This window comes from Abramis brama, assembly GCF_963993115.1.
Source record: "Abramis brama genome assembly, chromosome: 15".
Classification (NCBI taxonomy): domain Eukaryota; kingdom Metazoa; phylum Chordata; class Actinopteri; order Cypriniformes; family Leuciscidae; genus Abramis; species Abramis brama.
Window position 1 is genome coordinate 29,409,763 of NC_139977.1, and position 18,812 is coordinate 29,428,574.

The 18,812-nt window shown below is 35.8% G+C and overlaps 1 protein-coding gene across 1 annotated transcript; it reads right to left on the reverse strand.

Moving 5' to 3' along the window:
* Positions 1-125: 125 nt before the first annotated feature.
* On the reverse strand, positions 126-17,343 carry prodha (proline dehydrogenase (oxidase) 1a). The gene is made up of 14 exons (XM_084136598.1): positions 16,253-17,343; positions 15,060-15,268; positions 12,508-12,542; positions 10,044-10,193; positions 8,146-8,210; positions 7,944-8,060; positions 7,117-7,196; positions 6,598-6,679; positions 6,420-6,512; positions 4,773-4,919; positions 3,924-4,099; positions 2,738-2,836; positions 2,558-2,646; positions 126-831 (listed from the first exon to the last, which is right to left on the reverse strand). The coding sequence occupies exons 1-14, from the start codon at positions 16,574-16,576 to the stop codon at positions 641-643; spliced, it is 1,857 nt and encodes a 618-aa protein (XP_083992724.1). The 5' UTR covers positions 16,577-17,343; the 3' UTR covers positions 126-640.
* Positions 17,344-18,812: the final 1,469 nt, after the last annotated feature.

Here is an 18,812-nt window from a genome sequence, read left to right on the forward strand (position 1 = left end):
ATTATTTTCCTCTGAACTTTCTGTATCACGTTGTTTAATAAACTAAAACATATTTTAAATGTTTGCTGAGGAATCCAATAAAATATATATTTAAACAATAAATATATTATTATATATTTGCTTTTCATTGGATAATGGGTTTTATTGGATAAATAAATATAAAATATATATATATACACATTTTAAATGTTTGCTTTGCATCAGATAATGGTTTATGTGAAATATAATTTTTTTTTAAAGTGAAATGTTTCATGTAATTCAAAATATATTTTTAAACAATTAACTTATTAGCTTTTCAACAAAGTTTTATGCGGAATCAAATATAGATTTACATAATTAATACAATTTAAAATGTTTGCTTTTCATCAGATTAGCTCTGGTCTTACATTATCTCCCTCTGAATTTTGTTTCATGTCACATCACAGACGTTAAATGTATTGCAAAAGCAAGGTCCTTCATGTTGTCTTTAACTCTAGTTCATTTTACAGCCACTGATGTACACAAACTATAACAACTATAGAATGTATTAATGTCCATTTTGTGATGAGTTCCCCATGCTCACATGGTTGTGCTCACCGGTAGGGCGAGGGGGTCCTTATTTTAAATACATTTGATGTTCAGTTGTGTGTGTGTGTGTGTTTTAGTACGCAGGTCTGTAGAGCAGTTGTCCATTGAAGAGTCTGCGCTGGATCTCTTTCCACAACAGACTGCGTTCTCTTTTCGAACCCTTCATGAAGCCGCGGTTCTCCTGCGCTCGGCGCGACAGGTACGGGATGACCTCGTTCACGGGGCCATAGGGAACATACTTGTATACCGGGAATCCGGCCTGACCTGTTCGCAGAAACACACACCGGTAAACTTCATCAGCACATTTCATTCTATTTATCAGCATCAATATTAAAGGTGACATGTTATAATGTTGTTTTACATTTCAACATGTGTAATGTTGTGGTTTGAGCCATAGACTGTAAAAAAAGATGGACAACGCCCCTTCGCTCTCTTCCATTGATGAGAACTGAAGTGTCCCGATATGGCGCTGACATATTGGAACTTGAGTCTGCGCAGTAGCGATCTCGGGACCAGACCTGCGCAGTAGTGAGCAGGAAGTAAAGCCGCGAAATCAACGCTCCGCCCTCACTCTCGCAGAATGCACTCAGGGAGAGTGGATTCTGCACACTTTTTTAAAAATTTATTGCAGTACGACAAGAGGCTTGTTAAAATAAAGTAAATACAATCTCCTCAGTCTTCCGAAGATCCCGAAAAAAATGTCCGTTGGTGCTTCAGTGACTACTTCGCTCAGAGAACCTATCAATCACAGCTGTCAATCATGACGTTACAACACCGCATCACGTAACTAACTAAAAAACAACTTATTTTTGAAACAGACACTTGAACTCACATCAGCGTGATAAAAACGACAGCAAATGAAAGAAACCACCTTTGGAAAAAAGATATTTGAAGTGTAATTTAATTGTTTAGTTGATCTCACGTCCCGTTGAATAACACGGAGAGGCGGGGCTTATGACATATACTAGGACCAGTCACCGGGGGGCGATCGAGACGCTTTGGCTTCACTTTTCAGGGCTTGTGCGGCACGCTTGGTTTGAGCATGAAAAAGGTCTGCAAAGTTACAAAGTTACAAAGCACAAAGTCACTCCAGCGGGAGTTATTCTCTATATCAGTGTCACTGTTTCTGAACTCCCTGAAACGCCTCCATTGTAGTCTTGAGTTTCTCCCTGGAATGAACACGTCACAATATTCCTCATTTAAATAATTCCCACCCAATGGCATTTGCAGAATAAAGGGGCGGGGCCTGGTTGAGTTAGTTAGTAGTGTGTAGAAACTCACGGTTATAGTAAGGGGCGTGACATTCAACAAACATGCGGTTGACCAATCACAACACACTGATCCAGCTGACCAATCAGAGCACAGTACGCTTTTTAGAAGGAGGGGCTTCATAGAGTCAGGAGCTAAACAGAGCATTACTGACAGACTAAGACGAGAGGAGCTGCAACAGTGTAAAGGTGTTTTTTGAACATTCAAGTGTGAAAACCTAGTTTAGTAGAGCCCAAAAACTAAATCTAATATTAAAGCTACACTGTGTAGGATTTTCTCCCATCTAGCGGTGAAATTGTTTATGACTACCAACAATTGTTTATAACTCCTACGGTGGCCGTATTATTTCAAATCTGCCGGCAGTCGCGAGTAATCTCCCCCTCGCATTCGTCACGGTGCCACTGAGTGTAAAAACGCGAAGCTTGAATTTCCAGGTATGTCCCTCTTTGGCTAATGTATTTTCAAGATGGAGGCGCAACATGGCTGCCGCCATTCGGGCGACTCGCTCGTATGTATTCTAAATGGCAGATTCTACGCTTACGAGAATACTTAATTAGTTGGTAGAAGTAATTACACATTAATGAGCACATATCATTTTGAAGGAACAAAGTGTGTTTTGCTAAGAATCAACTTAAAAAATTACAGTGTAGCTTTAAAGAGGACCTGTTATGCTCTTTTACAAAGTCTTGATGTCAACATCTGTTCCTTCCCACACACTCACCCAACGGGAAGCTGATCTGGTCGCACATTCCCAGCAGCTGTCCAAAGTAAACCTTATTCTCAGTGGGAGAGAGACTCATCTCGTTCATTCTGTACAGAAAAACACACACGTACGCCCAGCATTAGCCACAGATACTGAGCTGAATGCATTTCATGCATCTCTTCTTGGCTCTAGACTCACTTCTCCAGTGTGAATTTGACCGTATCCTCGTTGTGAGACGCCACCATGACGTTGGCCATCCTGTTGAGGTTAATCTCCTCCAGAATGTACTCCAGACACCTTACAGAGAGAGATAATGGTTAATAAAAGCTTCTAGGGCTTTTTGTAGCAACAAGTCAGAACATTCCCGTCACAATGTGTGTGCAAATATGGACAGTTATGGCGCACATGTAGCGTGACATTGATGGGCAAAACAAGTTCAGCTCAGGTAAGCAGGCATGTTTGGTGTGTGGAATAAAGTATTCATTTGAGATGAGACGGCGAAACTAAATTAAATGGTACATTGTGTTTTCAATATACATTTCAATATACATTTAAACAATATATTTTTATATGTTTGCTTTTGATCCAATAATGGGTTATGTGGAATAAAATAAAATGCATACATTTAAACAATTAAAATATTTTTTAAATGTTTGCTTTTCTTAAGATAATGGGTTATGTGGAATCAAATAAAATTAATTAAGTGTTCTAAAATATATTAATTTAAAAATATATTTTAATAATTTTAAATTTCTAAATTTATTTTAATTTTAAAATATTTAAAATAAATTTGTTTAAATATACATAAAATATTTTATGTAAAATAAATTATTTTATTCCACATAAACCATTATCCAATGAAAAGCAAATATTCAAAAATATATTACCTTTTTTAAATATATATATTTGATTTTCATCAGATAATAGGTTATGTGGAATAAAATAAAATATTTAAAGAATTAATTTATAATTAAATGCTTGTTTTAGGATCACATAATGGGTTTTGTGGAATAAAATTACTTAAAGAATTAATTGTTTTTTTGTTTTAAATATGTGCCTTCCCCCTCCACCCCCAAAACAAGTTATATCTCACATTATATTTAAGGTAGTGACATTATAAAAGTCCTTTTCACCACATGGTTTAAATAGATACACATTTCTTTTACAGTATTTATCAGTATTTCATTATTGTACTATACAGTATACTATATTACTATGTTCTAGGTTATATAACTATAAAGCTCAATATTTCTACAAGTTAACAAAAATCCACAGCAATCAAAGTATGAAAATACTGCTTGTAAATCATATGGTGGGTGCGATGATATGTTTTATCAATGCTTTTTTTCATTTAAAATATGCGTTTTGACTGCAAGACACATACTCGTGGTACATCCTGTTGGTGGCCTCATAGTCGGGGTTGATGGGGTCTTCATAGCCGATCTCTGCCGCCCGAGATCTCTCCTGACTCATGTACGCTCCTCTGACCAGCTTAGCGCCGAAGTACCAGCCCTCCCGACGCGACAGCTCCACATCCACAGACACATTATCATACGCTTCCTACAAGCACAGGTGTTTATTTTATTGACTTTGTCATGGGATTTATCACACACAGAAACAGAATTATTGCAATAAAACCATTAGAAAGTTGTAGGTAAGGTCATTTACCACTATAATACGATATCATGCTGACTCATTCTGAGGCTGCAGGACTTTTTTAGATAACATAAAGTAACATAAAAGCCTAAATCACAAATTATAAAGAAGAAAGAGCTTTCCGAGAGCCTACTCTGCTATTTTTAGGTTAACAACCTTATTTTAATGACGCGACTTACAGTATATATTGCTATTAACGTCACGCAAGCAAAATGGAGAAAGCATACTCGCGCACACAAACACGTGCGAAAAACAAATAATTCCTAGCATTGCTAATCTGACATTTTGCAGCCTCTTCATAACACTAAAATGCAGTCAATGAAAACCAAAAAAGTTACATAGTTTAGTTTAAACTGATTGTTGTACGGCATTCAAAGGAAACCGTATCTATGTTTTTCTTCTCAGCAACGCAATTTTGCTGCAGTCCGACCAACTCGGGTGTGAGTTATTGTAAATATGGTAATCCTTTAATCATCCACATCATGGCACGATAAATGAGAAGTCTGGGTGTGGCAAAGATTGGCAGCTGATTTTGAGGGTGTGGACGTGTGTGTGTGTGTGTGTTTCAGCGACTAACTTTGAGGTAGCACTGGTAGGTGTTGAAGATGTTGGGTTTTTCTCTGTTGAAGATCCTTTGCATCTCCAGGGTCAGTCTGCTGATAGCCGGCTGGAAATACGTCTGTTCTGCGTCCACCATCAGCCTCACGCCGTTCTCCACAGCGTGCTGGAACACACACACACACACGCACACAGTTAATCAGCTGTAACAGTGCACTTCAGTAAACACAGTTACATAACCATCACGCCTGCAGGACACCTTCATTTCCACCACAATCCTGCTGTCATGGTCAACAACAGACTATTAAGACAGGAACAAACACTTCTCAGACTGAAAACAGCTGAATAAGCAAGAAGAAGAAACTGTTAAAGTCAGAAGAAAAAAACATTATATAAAATGCATGCAAGAACAAAGAATAAAAATATTTTCAAGTATATATTGTACAGTATAAAATGTAAAACAAAGTTTACATTTATTTGTATTATTTGATTTTTAAAATATAATTTAACAATAACATTAAAGTACATGTAATATTACATTTGTTACTTTAAAATTTTATATATTTTATAACAAAATGTCATTATATATTTATATATACAGTATTTTATACAGTACACTATTTGTATATATACACTGTATATATGTACACATAAAACATTTTACAATTTGTATTTAATTTGTATTTATTTTTGTTTTGAATGGTTATTACATAATATACACAGTGTGTATATATATATATATATATATATATATATATATATATATATATATATATATATATATATATATATATATATATATATATATATATATATATATATTTTTTTTTTTTTTTTTTTTTTTTTGGCCAATCAAAACCATAATAATCTTTACTGTAAGTTCTCATATAAATGTGGTCTATTCATTGAATTGTTTCAGTTTAAGAATTCACAAGCTGAAATGCTGTGGATAAATGACTTCAGCATTTGCGAAGATAAAAACGCTTTCATTTAACTCACAAATATTTTAACAGCCTCAGTGTCAGTCTTTATAGAGATTAAAACTGGAACATTTTGTATTTGGTTTATTCTAACTCTACCTTGAGTTTGACATTGTGTTTTTAAAAACATTTCCCTCTATAATGCTTTTTGGTCTGCTTATCTCACAGAAGATAAAGACTCAGTCTTGTGACAACGAGTTGTTAAAATGTCCTGAACAGACGTTTCTATAGTCTCCCAAGCAATAAGAAGTTAAGGCAAGACGACGGGAAGGTTTTATCGTCCACCTGACCACATTCTTGTGTCGTTTAACATGTACGGTCAAGGTTAACTGAGCGATACTTTTCCACCAGAATCATTTCTTCTGATCTATTAATCAAAGTCTCGTTGGTCAAAAAGCAGATGTGCAAACACAAACCAGAGGGAAAATGAGACGCTTTTGCGTCAGAGTAAGAAATGTGTTTGGTTAATGTCCGATCATGGTCAAGTCACTCTGAGAGAGTAATGTCAAACATCAAATGCACACAGACACACTGAGTGTAAAAATCAAGCGCAACCGCCTGATTTCTGTCGCAACATTTATGTAAACTTTAGATGTGCCAACCACCATCAAACAGTCCAAGAAATCTAAGATCATTTACCTAAACAGCATCTACAGAGTAACTGTTTGAAGTTTTGGTGATAATACCTTGGCTAGGACGTCCATTCTCTGCAGCATCCTCTTCATCTGTTTCTCCTCTTCATCAGTGAATTTGCTCAACAGAGGCTCCAGGTGACCACTCTTTGGAAATACACAGAGTTCGTATGAGCGGAGTAGCGTTTGTGTGCTTTAGACACATTTTTTTGTGTGTGCCTGTGTGTGTTACCTCCATGTTAGGAACCACAAGCAGGTTGGAGATTTTGGTTCTGTCATTGATGAGACTGTTCCAGTCCAACAGATCAATGGTTCTACAAGAACAAAAGAGAAACATGGTCAAACACACAAACAAAGACATACACACACACACACTCTTGTACATCTATCTTTATGAGGACATTCATTGACACAATGCAATCTCTAGCCACTTACCCTAGCCTTACCCATCACAACTAAGTGCCTAACTCGAACCCTGACCCTAAACCGACCCTTAACCCCATATAACCTTATCCCTAAAACCAAGTCTTGACCCTCAAATGGGCCTTTAAAGGCTCTCAGAAACTGAGGACCGGCCAAAATGTCCTCACTTTACTCTCTTTGTCCTCAATCCAATGGTCTAACACTCAAACTGGTCCTCACAAAGATAGTTGTACAAGTACACACACACACACACACACACACACACACACACGTGTGTGTACTTCAGGGCCCGGGAAAATCAATTTAAGTGACAGATGAGGAACTTTACCCTGATGAACCCAGTTTCTCTCCAGTAAACCAGTTTTCAACATCTGATTTAGCACCTACTCCCAGTTTGATCAAACTGTCCTGCAGATAAACAAAATAATAAAAAAGACAAAGAAAGATATATGTAAATGTGTACATTTTTAAATGAATATACAGTTTAAAAGTTAAAGATTTTTATGTTTTTGAAAGAAGTCTCCTTGCTCACCAAGGCTGCATTTATTTGATCAAAAATACAGTAAAAAGAGAAATATTACAATTCAAAACACCTGTTTTTTTATTTGAATATATTCTCAAATCTAATTTATTCCTGTGATGTGATGTGAAAGATGAATTTTCAGCATCATTACTCCAGTCTTCTAATATGCTGATTGGCTTATTACGATTTTTATCTTATTATTATCAATGTTGGAAACCGTTGTGTTGCGCGTTATTTTTGTGGAAACAGTGAAACATTTTATTTCCAGGATTATCTGAATAGAACGTTTCAAAGAACAGAACACACATTTTTATTGTTTTATTTTAGTATATAAAATTACACTTTTTTTAATAAATAAATAAATAAATAAATAATTGTACACTCAAAATAGACCCCCTTAAATAAACTGTCCCTGGAAATATTATTTCTGAATAATATTGTTCACTTTACAATGTCATATTACAGATTATAATAGCATTGCAATGTTGTCTTTAAATTTGCGAAAGCAAACAATTTATTGACCACACTAAATTAGTTTAACTTTCCAAAAACCTGTAAATAATCTACTTTTCATACGCATTATAAACTGCCCAGTTATAAACCATTATAGACTTTGAGTGGAAAACACAAACCTGCAGTTGTTGAAGTTCTAGCTTCTGCTCGAGTATTGCCATGCCGTCTTTCCCCTGATGGGCGGCCAACAGGTTGAAGAACCTCCTCCACTTCACCAGCACCTCAGAGAACTGAAGCTATAAGACAGAACCAATCAAGATCAATCACACAGACATCAGCTTATTTGTAAGAGATCTGAAGGAGTTAAAAAAAGAGAATTACCAGGAACTGCGGCCGGCCCAGTGCGGTCATCTTGATGGCCGAGAATCCATCGACTGAGCTTCCGGCTGAAATACACAGACATCAACACAAATACGTCAATGAACACAGCCTGATATTAAAGTGCCACTATTTTAAAGGGGTCATATAATGGTACATGCACTTTTACAAGTTGATTGTACTGAAATGTGTGTTGGCAGTGCCTGTACACAAACATCATAAAATGATAAAAAATCCATCCAGTGTTTTTTTTTAAATCTTCTTATATGTTTCCCCCACTCCTGAATCAAGCTGTTCGATTTTGTGACGTCACAAAATCGACGCCCCTCCCACAATGGTTGATTGACAGCAGCGTTTCAACACAGACCCGCCCTCGCGCCCTCGTGAGCGAGCTGTCAATCATAGCCCGCGCCAACGGCATTGCTCATATCAACATTGCTGATAGCTGGAGCACTGAGTAGAATGGCGTCTAAGCGATTGTGGTGTTCTTGGGTGTAATAAGGAACAGAGCAGTCATGTTGATGTCCCTAAATCCAAACCGCTGAAGACGCAGTGGCTGAGTTTGTTTTCGAAGGGAATATTCCCCACGATCAACGTCAATGCTGTCATGTTTGCGTGAATCATTTCACACCAGACTGCTTTACAAACGAGGGTCAGTATAAAGCTGGATTTGCTAAGAAGCTGCTCTTGAAAAAATGATCTGTACCAACTATTCGTGTTCCTGCTGCACCTCCAGAAGAAGAAGTGAGTGTAACGTTTTATTAACCTTTATATTAATCTTTATATTAATCTTTACAAATTGCTTGCTGCACGCTTCATGATGAATGCGGCTATTTTTACACTCGGGTACATTACGGCATGTTTTCTATGTACGACGTTCTCAATATAATTCATAATCCCACGTTTATAATGAACGACGCGTTATGGTTATTGTCAGAGAATGTCCGTAGACGGGCTCTGGTTATTGTGTTATTGTGTTACAAACGGTGTGCACACAGAACAGAGGGGCGGGGTGAGCAAAGCTCATTATCATTTAAAGACACATGCACTGAAACGGCGTGCTGAAAACAGAGTTGTTTTTGACCAGGTAAAATGAGTGTTTTCTTACAATACTAATGAGAATTTTTAATTAAAGTATATTACAAACTTTTAATTTAGACCCTAAAGAATCATATTAGCTTGTACAAAAATGACATTATATGACCCCTTTAAAGATTCCTAATTTTGTTTAAGAGGCTCCTACATTAGGTTTACATGCATCTAAGGTAAAAAAACACTTACATTTTCTCATAATTTACATTGCAGCATCACCTCATTTTTCACAGTGTCTGAAACAGTTTAAAGGATTCAGTCTTCCTGAGAGCCTATTCTGCCCTGATTGGTCAGTTGACCCAGTCTGTTGTGATTGGTCTACTCTGCTCTGATTGGTCAGATGACCCAGTCTGTTGTGATTGGTCTACTCTGCTCTGATTGGTCATATGGTCCAGTACTCTGCTCTGATTAGTCAGATGACCCAGTCGGTTGATTGGTCTACCACTTACAGTTCGTCTCGGAAACGATTTTACCGTATGAATTTGAACCTTCATCCTTTTGCAAAGTGTATTTGCTCTGGCAGTGCAGAACACACAGCATCTTTTCAACATGTCGACAACACAAACCTAACTCTTTCAGGCTTCATCAGCTACAACTGCAGTGTTCAAGGGTCAAAGTAGGCTGGAATTATGCAGATTTGTTACAGGAAGTAAGACTGGAATCACTGACAATACGCTTTAGGCCGCTCAGAAACTTTGCAGACCTTTTATATTTACAAACAGCTAAATTACACACTACATGAAAGGTAATATCCAAAATTCAGAATAAGCAAAATAGGGGCACAGAAGACAAAGTAATATTCCTCTCACCAGAAGCTTTAATGCAGTCGATGAATGTCTCCATGTGATGGTCACACTTGGCTTCATCTGCGTAGAAATATGTACGAGCGCTGATCACTCCTCCACGCCGATCTCCAAACTGCCGATGAGCTTTGTACTTTTTCTCACGATGATCCATACCTGAATATGGATTTTAAAAATCACAGTCAATTTTTGAGATGCTGGTTTGGAAACATCCATAACTTTCCCTAAGTGTCGCATTATGTTGCAAAAAGCTGTCAGAAAATCATTATGATGCTGAAATTAAATAACAGTTTCCTCACAGAATGCACACAATGAAAATGTTTTACTTCCATAAATTATGTATTTTTTGTGCATCACATAATTTAAAAAGATAATAGAACCAGTTTTGATTTCATGTTGAAATTACTAGGAATGTCATGCATTTTTAGAATAAAAAAAATTATCATTAATGCTGAACAGCTTTATGCATGGCTGTGGCCAAAACCTTGCACTGAATAATGTTTTTTTAATATCTTACAGAGGAAAGGCTTTCATCTGAGATACAGAATACCCCACAGAGTTAAAAAAACATGTGCATGCAAAGATAATTTCAGCCCCTTCACCAGGAGAGCCCACAGTTAAACCAGCTTCAACCAGTCTAAACGAGTGAAACAACTAGAGCCCATAACACGCACACAGCAGTCTATTTCAGCCTCGACGACTGCCAACACAGCATGCTTGCTGAAGTGAAGTGTTGCTCGCCTGTCACATTACTAACGTTACTTAAAAACCCAGCCAGATGAAACCTGACAAACTGCCAACACCCTTCCAGCATTAACGCTAAAGCCCTGAAGTAAAATGGCAAACACTGTACACGTGTGGTCCTGAGGTAAGCATGCACTGGTGTTCACTGAAAATACAACAAAACAATTGTTTACTAAATAAGCCCCTTGAGGCCGTGATTTACAGTGAATTTAGAATAACATCAGATTTATAATAATAATACAAAAATCTAATAAAATGCATAAAAATATATTAAAGGAGCCCTATTATGCCCTTTTATGAAGTCTTGATTTTGTTTTTGAGGTGTACTAGAATATGTTTTCATGCATGATAGTTCAAAAAGCACTTTATTTTTCACATATTTGACATTATTAAGGCACCTCTCTCCACAATCTGGCTCAAACACGCCAATTTCGATGAAGCCCCTCCTTCCAAAATACGAAATGTGCTGTGATTGGTTAGCAGGCCCAGTGTGTCATGATTGGCGTAGCGCATGTTTGGGAAATGTCCCACCCCTCCATAACTGCGAGTTCTTCTCTAGTGTATATATGAATAAGGATGGTGTCAATTTCAAACCAATTCGAGCCCGATTCAGACCCTGACAATGTTAACGAACAAGAGGACAGTGCAGAACGGATTTCATGCACAGGCTTAACAAGCACAAATTTCACAGGACATTTAAAAAAAGTGTTTTTTGTTGTTGTAATTTTGTCTTACAAAAGCAGGAGCTTACAAAAGCAACTGAAAACAAGCTGTTCTCCATAAATGTGCAGCGCACAGATAAACATTGGGGTTATAATTTTCAGGAACAGTGTTTAAAGTAAGTTTTTAACCACTCTAAGTTTGTCATGGGTCAAACAAATGAGTTTTGGAAATGTTGTGGAAAAGACAGTGTCTCTTTGACATATCGACAACACCAGGTCTCGTCCCCTTTTTTGCGTATTCCGTAGGCGGGGATTATTTAAATGAGTACCATTGTGACTTCATAAGAGTCATTGTAGTCCAAACGAGCCATTCATTGTAGTTCTTGAAAAGTGGATTCTTTTAAATAAAATATCTTTTGAGCTTTGTAACCTTGCAGATCTTTTTTATGCTCAAACAGCAACATTACACAGTAACTAAAGTTGAAAAAGTGGAAAAGTAAAATAGGACCCCTTTAAAAATCAAATAAAAACTAAATAAAATAATACGAAGTAAAATAAAATAACAGCACAACACTAAATAAAACCAAGATGAAATAAACAAAAAACAAGACAAAATAAAATAAAACAAAAGACAAAGTAAAACAAAACAGCACATCACAAAATGAAAACAAGACAACCAAAGCAAGACAAAATAAAAAAGACAAAGTAAAATAAAACAACAGCACAACACAAAATAAAAACAAAACAAAAAATGAAGCAAGACAAAAAATAAAAAATAAAACAAAAGTAAAATAAACCAACTCAAAAAACAAGACAATAAAATAAGCAACAACAAAAGTAAATAAAATGTGGTAAAATAACAATATATAATCCTAGTAGGATGCTTAAACAGTTTTTTTTTTAGATTTAGTAACACTGTACCGTACTGAACCGACTCAGGGATGAATGAATTTTACATTTATCATGATAGCATATGCCAGGTTAACAGGTCAATAAAACAATGTATAGTTTTATGTTCTCATTTAGTTCAAATATTTTTAATGTAGTCAATTTATTGTTCTTACCATGACTCTCTTTCTCAGCCTCAGAAACACAGGAACTGAAAAACAAGGCAAAAAGAATGTTTAAGTACAAAGTTGTGTTTTATGAACGCTAGTTGAGGTTTCTGCAAACAGGTCACCTCTAAACCGGGACATTTTACATTTGAACTCCAGTCAGCTCTATTGGAGGAGGTGATAAATTCACTTGGGACCATTAAATGATGCAAAACACTCTGGCAGTGACACAAACGCCTGATTCACAAACGCTGGTCCACTTCGGATTTCAGTCACATGCGTCATACACTTTGCAACACAAGTCTCAGTCAACAGACAGTCAGAGTTCAATCAATAAAGAATCCATTTCGGATACATTTAGAAATGTTTAGAAATTTAGCTCTCTGGCTGTGAGGGAAATTAAAACCATCCAACGCAAATTGGCACAATGCAAATAACTGAAACTGGCAACTCTAATGTGAAAGCTCAGTTGAGGCATGTGAATGAGAAGTATGTATTCGACCTGACCTTCTGTACAAACAAGACATAGGGCTGCAAGCATGACAACTGCAACATGTGATCAGATCGACGCTGCTACTAATGCAGACACTGGTTCAGCTGAGCAAACGCAAATTATTTTAATGCTGCAAATACTGCTTGCTAAAAAATGGAGATGGTGGATTTTTAATACACAGATGAATCTTTCTAGCAGGTGCAATAGGTAGTTATGATCGTTAATTAAAACTATTAAAAACATCTGTTAATTAAAATAAAGCTGAAGTAAAATAAAATATAAATATAAGTTAAAATAACTTAGTTGAAAAACTTAAAAACGTTGCCCTGGAAAATAAAAAACTAAAACTGGAATAAAAAAGAAATTAAACCTAAATAGCAACATTTACAAAAAATAAATATAAATGTTTTAAAAACATTAACAATAAAATATTTTTTTTTTAAAGATAAAAGCACATTACGAAATTACAACAAAATTAAGCAAAAAAAAAAAAAAACATAAAAAAAATATATAATAAAACTAAAATAAAAACCTATATTAAGGCTATTAACTAAAATTAAAAATGTCCATTACTTTAAATAATGTTAACTGAAATAAAAGAAAATATAAAAAACTAGCTGCCAAGGAAACATTTCTCATTTACATTTAGTTTAACTTACTTGAACTAGAATACCTAAAACAGAAATAAAATATTATTAAATAAAACTTTATAGACATATTTACATAGCAGCAGAATATATGAAAATAAAATATAAATCAATTATATATATATATAAATAAATCTCATGATTGTCATGTCATATACCATCTCAATAAATAAATAAATCACCTGATTTACGGAACCATTCATGTCCGAATAACAGTGGAGACTCTTAACTCAAGCATGAGTAACATAGTAGTGTATCATGGTTTACAACAGATGAAAATTGTACTCTAAAGCAATTTAATTTTATTGCACTGAAGTTGAGTGCATGTTTTAACTGGTTTTATTGGAGTATTTTTGTCTTGTTTGGGAAATCACAATCATGTCCAGTTCTCAGTATCCCAATAATTTCATATTACAGAGAACTGTATCTATATCTTTGATAACCATGTTTTTGAATATGGTATTATTGTAATAGATGTAATTCCATTTATTGCTTTGTGATTCTTCCGGTCAGTCCTATTCACATGTTAGTCACATGAACAACGGCTCAGCGTTCCTAAAAAGCTTTTGCATCTGTTCTGAACCTTTTGTTTTCCAAGTGCTAATTAAATACTAGGTCTCGTCTAACCCAAAACACCTTATATAACCTATTCAGTGTGTGTGTGTATGGTTACTCTTTTTCCACCGAACGAAATGTGAGCACTTTCCCACGGGACTGGCTTGAAACAAGCCTCCCTTTTGTGTTATAGAAACTTGTGAGCCCTGACTGATTCTGAAAGGGATATATTAAACTGGAAGCTCAAAAAGTAGTCCTGAATAAAGCATTAACCTCATTTAAAAACTGATTTTTATACTATGTGTGCCACACCTTCAAATGTCAAATGATCGTGACTGGCTCTGAGTTTCTCAATATGCTGGCCTGAGTTTCCTGGCTCAGCCTCATGTGACTGCATTCCTGAAGAGGAGGAGGAAAAACACCTCCCTTTATGAGCCAATCAGACGGTGGGCCATGGCTGAAACTGACCAATGGGGAAGAGTGTAATCAGAGACCATTTACACTAGTGCACTGCAGTCAAAGGGGTGACATTGTTTCAAAACAATGAAATGTCATGTCATTCCTATACATGATTACGCAAGTTTATTCAATAAACTGCTGATTTTTTACCATCACTTCATCTGCTGTTTTCTGCCCTTGGCTTCTCAGTCAAACTCTCCGGCTGATAGAAGACTGTTTTGGGTATAGGAGAAGACTTGCTGTTGACTGGCTTTACTGGTTTTTGATGCCAGACTAAAATGGAAATCTTCTGACATGATCTGGCATCCGGGTTAAGATCTGATATTTCTGATGTGGACTTAAGAGTCTCGATCTGATCGAACAGAAGGATAAATGAAAGGAAAACAAACTCTTTGGTTGATACTCACTCCATCTCCTTCTTCTCAGCCTCTTCTTGAGTCAGGTCCTCCTCTACGCTGTAGTCCAGAACCGAGCCCACGCCAAACGCCTGGTTCTTCTCAATCAGAGGTTTGATGGAGTTCTGGTCCTCACCCGCGACGAACTGACCGTAGAAGGTCATTTTCATTAGTTTCTCGAAGAGCCGCTGGCCAAAAACCTTTTTACTGAGGTCCATCAGCTGCGGATGAGGAAAAGTGAGGAATATAATAAATAAATAAAACAGACAAGTTGCCTACATTAGTTTCTAATATAAATAAATAAAAATGAGAAACATTATAAGAAAAATTTTACATACATATTATATATTAATATTATACATGTATGTGTTTATATATATATATATATATATATATATATATAAGTTCAGTAATTTCACTTAAATGACAATGCAAATTACCTATTAATTGTCATTTAAGTGAAATTACTGAATTTAAATATACGAGCTTGATAAAAATTATCATTCTAGAAGAAAATTTCTGGTGGCACTTAGAGGCTTTTGCATCTGAACTCTTCATATACACATATACATACATACACACACACATGTATTTATATATTAGGGATGCACGATATATATCGGCATTATTTCCTACAGCTGAGACACTTCAAATGCGCACAGTTCACCATGATGGTTTTGAATTGCTTGAAATATGATTGGAATCGCTTCAAAAAAGGAAAATACAGCTGAGAGCAACATGTGCAGTGGAACTGTCATATAGGCTACATAAAATTATAATGAGAACATCATTATAATTGTGCTTGGGACATGCTTTTAATGGTGAGACTTTTGTTTTTTTATATAAATGATATAAAATTTGGATTTAGATTTAAAGGCCAATATATCGGTTATCAGCTTTCAAATATAAAGAATTATCGGTATCGGACAAATTTTCATATCAGTACATCCCTAAAATATACACACACATATACATACACACATATATATATATCCACACACACACACACACATTCTAAAACCACACATCTCTGAAAATGTCAAATAAAATAAAAAATTAATACATTTATTCATTTATTGGGTGCATTCAAATAATATTGATCTAATAAATCAAATAAATTGTGTGCTTTCAAATAACACTCTTCAAGGAGAGAGAAAAAGCAGTCGATGCAACTAAAAGTTTTTCAAAAATCAAAAGTAACTCGCCTCCTTATTTTTGTCGACCAGGAAGTCAAAGGTGCAGAGTTTGAACACCAGCAGGCTTCTGAGCAGCTCCAGGGTGTCTTTGCTCTTATAGGCTTCTTGTGTGTTGTCGAAGTCCACGGAGATCTTCTGGCTGTCAGTGTGCGGTTTCCCGCTGATGAGGTCCACATCGCAGGGCTTCTCCACGATAGTACAGCTCGGGTCCAGCCGGTCTTCCGTCTTCAGCTCTTTGTGCTGCGTGGATGCTGCCGTGGACCGAAGCCTCGAGCCTAACAACTGACCCGGCTTTACCCTGGCCAAAGCGGGGATAACTTTAGAGTAAGACATGTTTGATGAAGGGTGATATGATAGAGGAAATATTGCAGTGGTATCTATGAGTGGCACGTGTAACGATGGAGTTTTCTAGATGAATGAGATGGAACCACCCCCGGACGGGAGGGTCATTAAAGCGCGCCCTGAAAATATGCAAAGTGTTTTCAGCGCGTTCTGAGTGGCGATTGGCTTATGATCTGTGACGAGAAAGACTGGTTCATTGCGTCATTACAGTCTATGGTCATTACATGTACTAATGTCCTCTTTTTCTTGCTGACCTTAATTCTTTTATTTCATCCCTTAGACCTATAAATAACAAAAAAAGTGCAAAATTTTTTATGCATTATGATGATTTATTCAAAGATATGACTTAACCTTGTTGTTATGCTTTTCTTTTCTTTTTTTGTATGTATAATTATATAATGTGCTGTATGCAAATCCAGGATATTTATTTATTTGTATTTATTTTTTCGTAAGAGATGCAACCTTGCTTCACTTCCCTGAGCTTGTAATTATGTGTAAGTTCTGCAATAAAAAAAAAAAAACATGCACTAATGTTAAGTATAGCCAGCCTGAGCCAGCCTATGTTCATAGTATATCCTCCTGAGACCCAGAAAAAAACTTTTTTTGAATTTTGATTTTTTTGTTTTTTTTCATGTTATCACATTGTTTAGAGCATAAGAAACCAATGGTAAACATTTTTGAAAAATAATATTTTATTCATATGTTATGCTATGTCCTAGGGGACACCAGGACTAAGTTGTTTATAAAAAATAAAATGACATGAAATTATATGTATAGGCAAAACCAATGGGATTTTTGTTTCAATCACCAATACATTTGGGGGTTTCAGGATTTTTTAACCAAAATTTGTATAAAGATGATTCTCAACTATGTTATGAAAGATATAACGGAATGAATTGATACACCATTTTACTTTATGCATTATGTGGGTAAAATGGCCATAGATTAATATTCCCATTCAATGCAATGTATACACTGTATCTAATTTGCACATTAATGTGTTCTTGGAGCAACATTTAATGAAAAAGTGTAATAATTGGAGCAATAATTGGCAACATTTTAATAATAATATCTAATATTTCATAGGAATATTGATGTATAACTTATTACCATATTCACTTGTTGTGTCTCCCAAAATGCCTGATAAACATGATAAGTCCTGATGTCCTCTACAGTGGACATGTACGAAATCAATGCCCTGTTCTGTAACAGAAAGTCATTTTTTTTATTTGAAACCCCATAACATTTTCCTGAGATGATGGTTTATGAAATACAATTTGAAAAGATTTAAATTATAATTACAATATATTATCATATTTCCTACATTTGATCACTAAATTAATGTCAGACATTTTTAAAGACCAAGGAGAAGTTGTTTTCATGGTAATTTCCTATGGGGACAGGTTGGACATTTATCGCCGTCATCGCCACGGAGGAGCAGGACAGCCTGTGCCGATGCGCGCGTCCGAGTCCAGGAACGTCGCGTCCACACTCTAAAAATAGCTCACTGAAAGGTCTAATGAGCAGGTAGCGCTCCTGATGCACACACACATGCACACGACATCAGTAGCTATTAATATCAGTGACACTGGCCTTCATTCATAAAAAGATGCTATTAAACAATTTTTGTACCTTTTGTACTGAACACCTGATTAATTTTCTCAGTATTAAAATAAAATAGCTCACTGAAAGTTCTAATGAGCGGGTAGCGCTCCTGACGCACACACATACACACGCACAGACAGCGCGCCAGAATCCAGTTCTCTATCGCGCTTGAACGAACAATAGCACACGCATTTATGCCAAAATGTCCGTTTTTGTCGAGTATCCTCACAAGAACAGTCTTAAACGAGTTACATAAAATCTTAAATGAAAGTCAAGAGTAAATGAGACAATTAAATGCTTGAGATCCTGCCAGCAGCGGCAGATTTTAAAGTGACAGCAGCCTCTAATTCTGTAGTCAGTAAAGTTAACCAAAGAACAAAGGGAACAGAGCAAATTACTCACTGATCTTGTCTAAATAACGTTTGTAGCTATAACTATTTGATAACCTTATTCAATTTCTGTATATTTCGTACCTGTTAGACAGGAAGGGCACAGGTAAATATGACATTTATTAGTTTATGTGAGGATTGTTTAAAGTTCACTTAAAATAAAAGTTGTTATATTTTTGAAGCCTAATGTTTAAAATTTGGGGGGAAAAAATAATTTTCATAGAGACATCAGT

What these genes read in the sequence shown, in the direction of transcription:
- prodha (XM_084136598.1), bottom strand. Translation starts at nt 16,576, where the DNA reads ATGTCTTACTCTAAAGTTATCCCCGCTTTGGCCAGGGTAAAGCCGGGT. An exon ending in GAATGGACGTCCTAGCCAAG is followed by an intron (nt 4,920 to 6,419) that starts GTATTATCACCA and finishes TGTGTGTTCCAG; the next exon opens with CACGCTGTGGAGAACGGCGT. An exon ending in CCAGATCAGCTTCCCGTTGG is followed by an intron (nt 832 to 2,557) that starts GTGAGTGTGTGG and finishes TTCTGCGAACAG; the next exon opens with GTCAGGCCGGATTCCCGGTA.